Here is a 13,180-nt window from a genome sequence, read left to right as displayed (position 1 = left end):
TCCTCCAAATCTTACTTTGGCAACTCCTCGTGCTCCAAGTCTTACTTTGTGCAACTCCTCATGCTCCAAATCTTACTTTGTGCAACTCGTCATTCTCAAATTCTTACTTTGTGCAACTCCTCATGCTCCAAATTTACTTTGTGCAACTCCTCATGCTCGAAGTCTTACTTTGTGCAACTCTTCATTCTCCAAATCTAACTTTGTGCAACTCTTCATTCTCCATATCTAACTTTGTGCAACTCTTTATTCTCCATTCTCCAAATCTTACTTTGTGCAACTCTTCATTCTCCAAATCTTACTTTGTGCAACTCTTCATTCTCCAAATCTTACTTTGTGCAACTCCTCATGCTCCAAATCTTACTTTGTGCAACTCTTCATTCTCCAAATCTTACTTAGTGCAACTCTTCATTCTCCAAATCTTACGTTGTGCAACTCCTCATGCTCGAAGTCTTACTTTGTGCAACTCCGCATGCTCCAAATCTTACTTTGTGCAACTCCTCATGCTCCAAATCTTACTTTGTGCAACTCCTCATTCTCCAAATCTTACTTTGTGCAACTCTTCATTCTCCAAATCTTACTTTGTGCAACTCCTCATTCTCCAAATCTTACTTTGTGCAACTACTTGATGCTCTGTCTTACTTTGTGCAACTCCTCATGCTCCAATCTTACTTTGTGCAACTCTTCATTCTCCAAATCTTACTTTGTGCAACTCCTCATTCTCCAAATCTTACTTTGTGCAACTACTCATGCTCGGTCTTACTTTGTGCAACTCCTCATGCTCCAATCTTACTTTGTGCAACTCCTCATTCTCCAAATCTTACTTTGTGCAACTCCTCATGCTCCAAATCCTACTTTGTGCAACTCTTCATTCTCCAAATCTTACTTTGTGCAACTCTTCATTCTCCAAATCTTACTTTGTGCAACTCCTCATTCTCCAAATCTTACTTTGTGCAACTCCTCATTCTCCAAATCTTACTTTGTGCGACTCCTCATGCTCCAAATCTTACTTTGTGCAACTCCTAATGCTCCAAATCTTACTTTGTGCAACTCCTCATGCTCAAAATCTCACTTTGTGCAACTCCTCATTCTCCAAATCTTACTTTGTGCAACTCCTCATTCTGCAAATCTTACTTTGTGCAACTCCTCATGCTCGAAGTCTTACTTTGTGCAACTCTTCATTCTCCAAATCTTACTTTGTGCAACTCCTCATTCTGCAAATCTTACTTTGTGCAACTCTTCATTCTCCAAATCTTACTTTGTGCAACTCTTCATTCTCCAAATCTTACTTTGTGCAACTCCTCATTCTCCAAATCTTACTTTGTGCAACTCCTCGTGCTCCAAGTCTTACTTTGTGCAACTCCTCATGCTCGAAGTCTTACTTTGTGCAACCCCTCATTCTCCAAATCTTACTTTGTGCAACTCCTCATGCTCGAAGTCTTACTTTGTGCAACCCCTCATTCTCCATATCTTACTTTGTGCAACTCCTCATGCTCCAAATCTTACTCTGTGCAACTCCTCATGCTCCAAGTCTTACTTTGTGCAACTCATCATTCTCTAAATCTTACTTTGTGCAACTCTTCATTCTCCAAATCTTACATTGTGCAACTCTTCATTCTCCAAATCTTTCTTTGTGCAACACTTCATTCTCCAAATCTTACTTTGTGCAACTCTTCATTCTCCAAGTCTTACTTTGTGCAACTCCTCATGCTCCAAGTCTTACTTTGTGCATCTCCTCATGCTCGAAGTCTTACTTTGTGCAACCCCTCATTCTCCAAATCTTACTTTGTGCAAGTCCTCATGCTCGAAGTCTTACTTTGTGCAACTCCTCATTCTCCAAATCCTACTTTGTGCAACTCCTCATTCTCCAAATCTTACTTTGTGCAACTCCTCGTGCTCCAAGTCTTACTTTGTGCACCTCTTCATGTTCGAAGTCTTACTTTGTGCATCCCCTCATTCTCCAAATCTTACTTTGTGCAACTCCTCATGCTCAAAATCTTACTTTGTGCAACTCCTCATGCTCGAAGTCTTACTTTGTGCAACTCTTCATTCTCCAAATCTTACTTTGTGCAACTCCTCATTCTCCAAATCTTACTTTGTGCAACTCCACATGCTCCAAATCTTACTTTGTGCAACTCCTCATGCTCGAAGTCTTACTTTGTGCATCTCTTCATTCTCCAAATCCTACTTTGTGCAACTCTTCATTCTCCAAATCTTACCTTGTGCAACTCCTCATTCTCCAAATCTTACTTTGTGCAACTCCTCGTGCTCCAAGTCTTACTTTGTGCAACTCCTCGTGCTCCAAGTCTTACTTTGTGCAACTCCTCATGCTCCAAATCTTACTTTGTGCAACTCTTCATTCTCAAAATCTTACTTTGTGCAACTCCTCATGCTCCAAATTTACTTTGTGCAACTCCTCATGGTCGAAGTCTTACTTTGTGCAACTCTTCATTCTCCAAATCTTACTTTGTGCAACTCCTCATGCTCCAAATCTTACTTTGTGCAACTCCTCATGCTCCAAGTCTTACTTTGTGCAACTCTTCATTCTCCAAATCTTACTTTGTGCAACTCTTCATTCTCCAAATCTTACTTTGTGCAACTCTTCATTCTCCAAATCTTACTTTGTGCAACTCCTCATGCTCCAAGGCTTACTTTGTTCAACTCCTCATGCTCCAAATCTTACTTTGTGCAGCTCTTCATTCTCCAAATCTTACTTTGTGCAACTACTCATGCTCCAAATCTTACTTTGTGCAACTCCTCATGCTCCAAATCTTACTTTTTGCAACTCTTCATTCTCCATATCTAACTTTGTGCAACTCTTTATTCTCCATTCTCACTTTGTGCAACTCTTCATTCTACAAATCTTACTTTGTGCAACTCTTCATTCTCCATATCTTACTTTGTGCAACTCTTTATTCTCCATTCTCCAAATCTTACTTTGTGCAACTCCTCATGCTCCAAATCCTATTTTGTGCAACTCTTCATTCTCCAAATCTTACTTTGTGCAACTCTTCATTCTCCAAATCTTACTTTGTGCAACTCCTCATTCTCCAAATCTTACTTTGTGCAACTCTTCATTCTCCAAATCTTACTTTGTGCAACTCTTTATTCTCCATTCTCCAAATCTTACTTTGTGCAACTCTTCATTCTCCAAATCTTACTTTGTGCAACTCTTCATTCTCCAAATCTTACTTTGTGCAACTCCTCATGCTCCAAATCCTACTTTTTGCAACTCTTCATTCTCCAAATCTTACTTTGTGCAACTCCTCATGCTCCAAGTCTTACTCTGTTCAACTCCTCATGCTCCAAATCTTACTTTGTGCAACTCTTCATGCTCCAAATCTTACTTTGTGTAACTCCTCATTCTCCATATCTTACTTTGTGCAACTCCTCATGCTCCAAATCTTACTTTGTGCACTCCTCATTCTGCAAATCTTACTTTGTGCAACTCCTCATTCTCCAAATCTTACTTTGTGCATCTCCTCATGCGCAAAGTCTTACTTTGTGCAACTCTTCATGCTCGAAGACTTACTCTGTGCAACTCCTCATGCTCCAAAGCTTACTTTGTGCAACTCCTCATTCTCCAAATCTTACTTTGTGCAACTCTTCATTCTCCAAATCTTACTTTGTGCAACTCCTTATTCTCCAAATCTTACTTTGTGCAACTACTCATTCTCCAAATCTTACTTTGTGCAACTCTTCATTCTCCAAATCTTACTTTGTGCAACTCCTCATTCTCCAAATCTTACTTTGTGCAACTCCTCATTCTCCAAATCTTACTTTGTGCAACTCCTCATTCTCCAAATCTTACTTTGTGCATGATTGAAAAGGTAAGTTGGTGTGTTGAAATGGTAAATAATTTCGGGTTGTTTATTTGAAAAGTCCCCTACGAATGCAGGTAGAATGGAAATGACGTGGTGTGATGTGCATATTCAGGTTGGCAGGATGGTGAAGAGGTAGGCACACTCACCTTCGAGTTTAGACCGTCTACCCTGGTTGTGAATCTCCGTCCTGTGACTGTCATCCAGGTGTTTCTTACGCGGCGTGATTCGTCAATGTGTGTTCGTCCCACGGTCTCGTCTGCCAACATTAGTCGGTGGACGTTAAAGATTCCACCGTCTCCTCCCCGAAGAGTAGGCGACAGGTGTCATTTACAATCATACGGAGAAGCCTCTGATTGGTGCATCATGGTCAGGTATTGTTCAGGTGTCTGAGATGTCATGCTCGTGTATATTTCGAGGTTCATAGTTGACCTGGATTTTTATTGCCGAACAATCAAAAGTAAGAGTTCAGTTATTTTGCGCAATGATCATCAAAGACCTTCTCGTGAAAGGCTCCGTGTCCGTCCCCGAGGTTTATACGTACATGTTATCAGGGTGCAACCACATCGCTGGGACAGGTGTGTGGACGCAGCAGGTGAACACTTTGAGAAATAGGTGAAGTTTCATCAATTGCCCTTTGTAATTAAAGGTCCATGATGATGAACCTGCACCTTTCTCTATCTGTCGATCTATGTGTCTATATAGCTGTCTATCTGTCTGACTATCTATCTATCTGTGTCTATTTATCTACCTATGTGTATGTCTGTCTATGTGTCTATCTATATATGTGTCTATCTATCTGTCTATCTGTGTCTATTTATCTACATATGTGTCTGTCTGTCTATGTGTCTATCTATATATGTGTCTATCTATCTAACTATCTATCTATCTATCTGTATATCTATCTATCTGTCTACTTTTATATCTATCTGTGTGTATCTATCTATCTATCTATCTATCTATCTTTGTGTCTGTCTATCTAGCTCTCCATCCAACTGTCTGTATATCTATCTGTCTGGCTATCTATCTGGCTGTCTATCTATCTATCTATCTATGTGTCTATCTATCTATCCATGTGTCTATCTATCTATCTATCTATCTATCAATCCATCTATCTATGTGTCTATCTATCTATCTATGTGTCTGTCTATCTATCTATGTGTCTGTCTATCTATCTATGTGTCTGTCTATCTATATATGTGTCTATCTATCTATCTATATATGTGTCTATCTATCTATCTATCTATCTATCTATCTATCTATCTATGTGTCTGTCTATCTATGTGTCTCTATCTATATATGTGTCTATCTATTTATCTATCTACTGTATGTGTATATCTATCTATCTTTCTATCTATATGTCTTCATCTATCTATGTATATATATATATATAACTGTAAGAAATAGTAGAAACTGCACAGTACGAGCAGGGCGTCTCATTTGCATTAAATAAATAATCGGGAGGTTAAATCAGACGCGGACGTAGCTTCAGGACGTCGATCTTTAATTTGACAAGCTTTCGACCAACAAAGGTCTTTTTCTTAGTCGTCCCCAAGTTCAACGGAACGTCCCCAAGTCCAACGGAACGTCCCCAAGTCCAACGGAACGTCCCCAAGTCCAACGGAACTTGGGGACGACTAAGAAGAAGACCTTTGTTGGTCGAAAGCCTGTCAAATTAAAGATCGAAGTCCTTAAGCTCCGTCCACGTCTGATTTAATCTCCCGATTATATATATATATATATATATATATATATATATATATATATATATATATATATATATATATATATATATATATATATATATATATATATGTTATATTTATACAGTGCATTCAGAAAGTATTCAGCCCCCTTCACTTTTTTCACATTTTGTTATGTTGCAGCCTTCTGCCGAAATCGTTTATATTCATTTTTCCCTCATCAATCTACACTCAATACCCCATAATGACAAAGAGAAAACAGGATTTTGGAAAGTTTTGCAAATTTATTAAAAAGAAAAAACTGAAATATCACATTGACATAAGTATTCATACCCTTTGCGATGACACTTGATATTTAGCTCAGGTGCCTCCCATTTCTCTTGATCATCTTTGAGATGTTTCTACACCTTGATTGGAGTCCACCTGTGGTAAATTCAATTGATTGGACATGATTTGGAAAGGCACACACCTGTCTATATAAGGTCTCACAGCTGACAATGCATATCAGAGCAAAAACCAAGCCATGAGGTCGAAGGAACTGCCTGCAGAGCTTAGAGACAGGATTGGGTCGAGGCACAGATCTGGGGAAGCCTACAAAAAAATCTCTGCTGCATTGAAGGTTCCCAAGAGCACGGTGGCCTCCATAATTCTTAAATGGAAGAAGTTTGGAACAACCAGGCATCTTCCGAGAGCTGGCCGCCCGGCCAAACTGAGCAATCGGGGGAGAAGGGCCTTGGTAAGAGAGGTCACCAAGAACCTGATGGTCACTCTGGCTGAGCTCCGGACATCCTGTGTGGAGATGGGAGAAACTTCCAGAAGGACAACCATCACTGCAACACTCCACCGATCTGGGCTTTGTGGCAGAGTGGCTAGACGGAAGCCAAACAGTTCAATCTTGGTTTCATCAGACCACAAGGTCACCTGAAGGTCAAACTTCTAAAATCATCAATTTTCATCTGAAAAACCATCAATTTTTATTTGATTGATCCGAGCTCTGATTTAGATCGTCAATTTTAATCTTGATGAAATGGACAATTTGATGTCCTGATGTGATGGCTTGCTTTGGGGGGCAGGTGAGGGTGGATTTTGCAAGTATTCCGCTGTGCGCGACATCTTTCTTGTTTTATTTATTCTTTATTCGATATGATGTGGCGCCTCGTGTTCAGATCTTGGCAGACTTTTATGAATCGCCTTGAAGTGGCCTCCGATGATGTAATCAGCAAAATGCATCATCTTGTTCACCACTCCTCCGATTTGTGTATTTCTCCCTTTTGATATACCTATCTTACGCACGTAACTGTAAATGGATATTTCAAAACTAGATGACAGATTCGTTTGTTTTTTGCCGTGTAAACTGGGATATTTTCGGTACTTTTTTGTGTTCCTCCGCAAGACTCGTCCAGCTCTTTAATTGGACGTGTTGAAGGTTCGTGGTGGAACCATTGACTATTGGCACATTTCCCATCTCTGCACAACAGCAATCCTCGACATTCTCCTGCGCCAAGGAGATCGTGCGGACCAGCGGGATTGGATTCCATGGTCTGAACAGGGGCCTAACAGCGACCTTGGGGCGGCATGGAGTTTTCAACATGATCTACTTTGGCTTCTACCACAACATCAAGAACCTCGCACCTTCTGTCCAGGTTTGTGTAGTCGTCTTCCCATTCTGCTTAGCATTGGACTGGAAAAGGAAGGCTCGGGCGGAAATTATTTCGGGAATGACAGTTACAGGTGCCATATCAGCGAAGCAACTTCGGATTATGTTAACCAGCACTTCGCTAACAGTCTACAGATAACTGAAACATCCCAAAGTTGAATCCATGGGATTTCAAAGGACTCGGTGAGGATGTGGCGTGCGTCAATGAAAGATGGGACGAGAGTTGTGTCAGGATCACATGTGGGATTACATGTAACATGGATCATGATTTAGATAGCCTCTGTGACTGCAAAGGCCGAACAAAAAAAACCTGTTTATCATCAGCATCGGACCGTGCACATTTCCCAGGTGGAAACCTTTTTGAATAACTATTATGTCTTTCCATACTGTCTGTCTTTTTGCACCTCTCTTTTCCGCATACCACAGCATTAGGAAAATGTTGATGATTCAAGATGATTGGGTGAACCTTTATTTAATTTTTTAGTAGATCAGAGTTGGGGTTTCGGTAATTTGGGTTTTTATCAGAACACGTCTTTGGGTTGCGGTAAAATGGTGTTGTGGGTAATGTGAGGATTTTTTAAATAAGAACACACCTTTGGATTGAGGTAGTCTTTTTTTTTTTTTTTTACAGAACACACCTATGGGTTTTTTATATTTTTTTTATAAGAACACACCTTTGGATTGGGGTAATGTTTTTTTTTTGTTTGTTTTTTTTACACCAGAACACGTCTTTGGGTTGCGGTAAAATGGGGTTGTGGGTAATGTGAGGATTTTTTTATAAGAACATACCTTTGGATTGGGGTAGTTTTTTTGTTTTTTTTTAACAGAACACACCTATGGGTTTTTTATATTTTTTTATAAGAACACACCTTTGGATTGGGGTAATGTTTTTTTTTTTTTTTGTTTTTTAACAGAACACACCTATGGGTTTTTTATATATTTTTTTATAAGAACACACCTTTGGATTGGGGTAATGTTTTTTTTTTGTTTTTTTTTACAGAACACCCCTTTGGCTTTTTTTTTTTTTTACCAGAACACATCTTTGGGTTGCGGTAAAATGGGGTTGTGGGTAATGTGAGGATTTTTTCAAAGAACACACCTTTGGATTGGGGGTCTTTTTTTTTTTTTTAACAACACACCTATGGGTTTTTAATATTTTTTTATAAGAACACACCTTTGGATTGGGGTAATGTTTTTTTTTTTTTTTTTTTTTTAACGGAACACGTCTTTGGCTTTTTTTTATTTTTACCAGAACACGTCTTTGGGTTGCGGTAAAATGGGGTTGTGGGTAATGTGAGGATTTTTTTATAAGAACATACCTTTGGATTGGGGTAGTTTTTTTTTTTTTTTAACAGAACATCCCTTTGGCTTTTTTTTTATTTATTTTTTACCACAACACATCTTTGGGTTGCGGTAAAATGGGGTTGTGGGTAATGTGAGGATTTTTTCAAAGAACACACCTTTGGATTGGGGGTCTTTTTGTTTTTTTTAACAACACACCTATGGGTTTTTTATATTTTTTTATAAGAACGCACCTTTGGATTGGGGTAATGTTTTTTTTTTTTTGTTTTTTTTTACAGAACGCGCCTTTGGCTTTTTTTAATTTTATTTTACCAGAACACGTCTTTGGGGTGCCGTAAAATGGGGTTGTGGGTAATGTGAGGATTTTTTAAATAAGGACACACCTTTGGATTGGGGTAGTCTTTGTTTTTTTTAACAGAACACACCTATGGGTTTTTTTATATATTTTTTATAAGAACACACCTTTGGATTGGGGTAATGTTTTTTTTTTTTGTTTGTTTTTTTAACGGAACACGTCTTTGGCTTTTTTTTTTTTTTTAACCAGAACACGTCTTTGGGTTGCGGTAAAATGGGGTTGTGGGTAATGTGAGGATTTTTTTTATAAGAACACACCTTTGGATTGGGGTAATGTTTTTGTTTTTTAACAGAACACACCTTTGGGTTGTTTTTTTTTTTTTGTTTTTTTTTTACTACAACACTCGTTTGGGTTGTGGGAATGTGAAAAACGTTTCAATCCAGCATCAGATTGATCCAAAATACACAATTCCATTGGCAGCGCCTACCGACCTCAACTCCAGTTGAACTCTTTTGTTGGACAAAGCGGAAAAGGTTCCAAGCAGCATGGTGGACATTCTTCATTTTGATGTTCATTGCTCCGGCCCTTCTTCCAGGTGGTCCCTACACACAAGTGGAATTTCAGGTTTGGCAGTAGGGTGCCAAACCTCCGTGAAACGATGTACAGCAAACGTTGCCATTTTCAGTTCGGCAATCTTTTCTCATGGAACCTTTACCATAACAGACTCCATTAAGGTGGGAGAGCAATGGATGAGGGATCGCCGAGCCTGTCATCGGCCCCACCTGTCCGCTGAGTGAAGCACTGTGGTACCAGAGGCCCCTCTCGCCCACCTTGCTTGCACCAGTCCAACGCCATTCTTTCCCCCTCACCTCTGGCCCTCTGTCCACCCTCTCTTTTCCACCTGTATTCATCGATACAAATGAAGAAGCTTACCTTTGAGAACAGGTGATAAATGACAGTGCTTAATTGAAAGTTTTGTTTACAGTAGAAATGCCAATTGAGTTGCGGAGTGGCATATGGTGTGCGACACTCGATGAGCTTATCTCCTCATCTCAAAATTAAATTGCTGTTTAAACTTGTCGCGTGTCATTGATGGAAGTGACAATGCAAATTTGACAATAGGTAACCCCCATAAGGTGTACGCTCTCGAGTAAGCTTACATTAAAATGGCGAGCAAATAGAAGCTCGAGCAAAGGTGTCATTTGATCATTCGGAGCGTGTTTTGTGTTTGGTTAAAATCTGTAATTGGTGAATTTGATGGAAGTTGTGCAGTTTTCTTTTATAATTTATCAAACGCACGAATATTTGCACATGGAGCATCATGTCTGCTGCGTAGACTCTTCGTTACCGTCGAACCCTTAAACTTCCTGATCCTCATGCAGAATCCCCAGCTGGAGTTCCTGCGGAAGGTCCTCATCGGCTTCACGGCTGGAACTCTGGGATCCTGCATTAACATTCCGTTCGATGTGGCTAAGAGTCGCATCCAGGGGCCACAGCCGGAACCTGGGCAGATCAAGTACCGCACCTGCTTTGCTACCATCGGCACTGTTTATCGTGAAGAAGGGTAAGAGGTGTCAATGCTCCTGATTTTACACGTTTGAAGTAAAGCTTGACATGAGAGTAAGAGATCCACGCGCCAAGTGTGTGTGTGTGTGTGTGTGTGTGTGTGTGTGTGTGTGTATGTGTGTATATGTGTGTGTATATATATATGTGTGTGTGTGTGTGTGTGTGTGTGTATATGTGTGTGTGTGTGTGTGTGTCCGTGTGTGTGTGTGTGTGTGTCCGTGTGTATGTGCGTGTGTGTGTCCGTGTATGTGTGACCGTCTGCATGTCCGTGTGTGTGTGTGTGTGTGTGTGTGTGTGTGTGTGTGTGTGTGACCGTGTCCGTGTGTGTGTGTGTCCGTCGGTGTGTACGTATTTGTGTCTATGTGGGTGTGCTCAGGAACTGTTCTGACCTGGGAATGTATGGTAACAGTATTACCGCCTTTTCCCCAGGCTGCCACTCCCTTCCCTGGGATGGGGGGAGAGTGCTGTCACTCCCGAGGCAGGTGTTTTAAGCCATTTTAAGGGTTTTTCAAATATAACCCCACAACAGCACAACACAAACAACCCCAAAATGCCTTGTAATAAAGGTATTCTTCGGGGAATGGAGGGTGGAGGATAAAAAGAAAAAACGGGGGGGGGGGGCAGGTAGAGCACGCGCTCACTCCCTTTCCTGGGGATGTCGGAGTTTCGGACAACGAGAGGTTAAAAACTTCTTGACTTGTTCAAGGCTCCTTTATTTCCAAAGAACTAAAACCCGAACGGAACTCCTGTCTTTTTATATCCCCCATGATTTCCGCCCATTCTTCTTAAAGGGGCGTGGCTCCAACAACCGAGCGCACGCCACGCCCATACCGTCAATAGACCCACTGGTCCCGTACTAGTGAATTCTGGATGAACGCCTCTATGGGGTATCCCCCACATGCGCCCCCCCCCAGAATTTACTCGCACAGGCAAAGTCAGTCGTTGGGGGGCCTGAACCACCCGGCCGAAACGACCCCTGATGACCCGAGCAGGGACTGTTAGAGGCTTGGCGTTAGGCGGGCCAACTGGGGGCTTACCCAACGGGGGACGGCCCTGCCGTGGGGGTTGGGCCAACCGAGGGGGCTGGTCTAGGTCCAAGTGAGCCGGCTTGAGGCGGTCCACCGAAAGGTGGTCCGGTTTGCTGCCGATGTCGACCACGAAGGACTTGTCCCCGGCCTCCAGAATGCGGAAAGGCCTGTCATAAGGTGGCCGAAGCGGCCCCCGGTGTGCGTCATGGCGAACAAAGACGTACTCTGCTGTACGTAGATCCGGCGGGACGTGGGCCTGAGGCAAACTGTGTTGAGATGTGGCCACCAGTGCAAACATCTTGGCATTCTCCTGGAGAACCGACCGCTGACGGGCAGTGGACCAGAGGCTTGTGGCGTCAGGAATGAACTCCCCGGGAACCCGCAGCGGCTGGCCATAGACGAGCTCAGCGGATGACGACTGGAGGTCTTCCTTCGGGGCTGTCCTGAGGCCCAACATTACCCACGGGAGGCTGTGGGCCCAACTGTCATCCCGTAGGCTGGCCCTGAGAGCAGCTTTCCCAGAGCGATGGAACCTCTCACACAATCCATTAGCCTGGGGATGATATGCAGTCGTGCGATGGAGCTTTACCCCCAACCCTTGGGCAACAGCACCCCAGAGCTCTGAAGTGAACTGGGCCCCCCTGTCTGAAGAGATGTCCGAGGGGGCGCCAAAACGGGCAACCCAAGTGCTGATGAACGCCCGGGCCACATCGACAGACGTCGTAGATGTAAGCGGGACGGCCTCTGGCCACCTGGTGGTCCTATCGACCATCGTGAGGAGGTGGGTGAATCCCCGCGAGGGTGGAAGGGGCCCCAGCAGGTCCACGTTAACATGGTCAAACCGTCGCTCGGGCACTGGCAATTGCGCCAACGGGGCCTGGGTTTGTCGATGCACCTTTGAGCGTTGGCACTCGACGCAGGTGTTGGCCCAGTCGCGCACATTATTCCTGAGCTCGTGCCAAACAAACTTCGCCGCCACCAACTTTTGCAACGCCTTCCTGCCCGGGTGAGAAAAACCGTGGACGGCATTGAACACCAGCCGCGTCTCCAGCTGGTGGGTACGACAGGGCGAGGCTGTCCCAAAGAAACGTCGCACAGTAGCGTGGTGCCCGTGTCCCTGAACGGCACATCAGACAGTCGAAGCCCCGTGACCGCCGCCCTGCAGGCCTGGACATCCGGGTCGGAGATCTGATTTGCTGCCATGCGGGCATAGTCGATGCCAAGGTGCACCGCGCCAGCTATGGACTGGGAGAGACAATCGGCGACCGTATTATCCTTCCTAGCAACATGTTGGATGTCCGTCGTGAACTCCGAAATGAAGGAGAGCTGGCGTTATTGACGGGCAGACCACGGCTCCGAGACCTTGGCCATGGCTAAACCAGGGGCTTGTGGTCCACAAACGCCATGAATGGGCGGGCTTTCAACAAGTAATGGAAGTGTCGGACAGCTAGGTAGAGGCCTAGGAGCTCACGATCGAAGGTACTGTACTTTCGTTTGTTCGGGCCGAGCTGCCGGCTAAAAAAAGCCAGCGGCTGCCAGGCCCCGTTGACCCACTGCTCATGCACGGCGCCAATGGCGTAGTCCGAAGCGTCCGTGGTTCGAGCAATTGGTGCATCGGGCGATGGATGCGCCAGCATGGTTGCGCTGGCGAGGGACAGTTTAGCATCCGTGAAAGCCTTGGCCATCTCCTCGGTCCAGCCAATGGCGCGTTTGGTAGGCTTGCCCTTGAGGGCTTCATAAAGGGGTCACATCAGCTGGGCCGCACGGGGCACGAAACGATGGTAAAAGTTCACCATGCCCAAAACTCCTGC

General features: G+C 43.5%; 1 protein-coding gene across 2 annotated transcripts in view; it reads left to right on the top strand.

Moving 5' to 3' along the window:
• SLC25A21 (solute carrier family 25 member 21) overlaps positions 1-13,180 on the top strand; it is a 401,068-nt gene that overhangs the window by 345,220 nt on the left and 42,668 nt on the right. For both annotated transcript variants that reach the window (XM_078784071.1, XM_078784072.1), the window contains 2 exons: positions 7,000-7,164; positions 10,158-10,339. In XM_078784071.1, coding sequence (XP_078640197.1) covers positions 7,000-7,164; positions 10,158-10,339 — 347 coding nt within the window. The remainder of the gene's footprint in view (positions 1-6,999; positions 7,165-10,157; positions 10,340-13,180) is intronic.

Source organism: Myxine glutinosa, chromosome 9 (assembly GCF_964187855.1).
Source record: "Myxine glutinosa chromosome 9, kmMyxGlut1.1, whole genome shotgun sequence".
Classification (NCBI taxonomy): domain Eukaryota; kingdom Metazoa; phylum Chordata; class Myxini; order Myxiniformes; family Myxinidae; genus Myxine; species Myxine glutinosa.
This window is presented reverse-complemented; position numbering and strand designations above follow the sequence as displayed.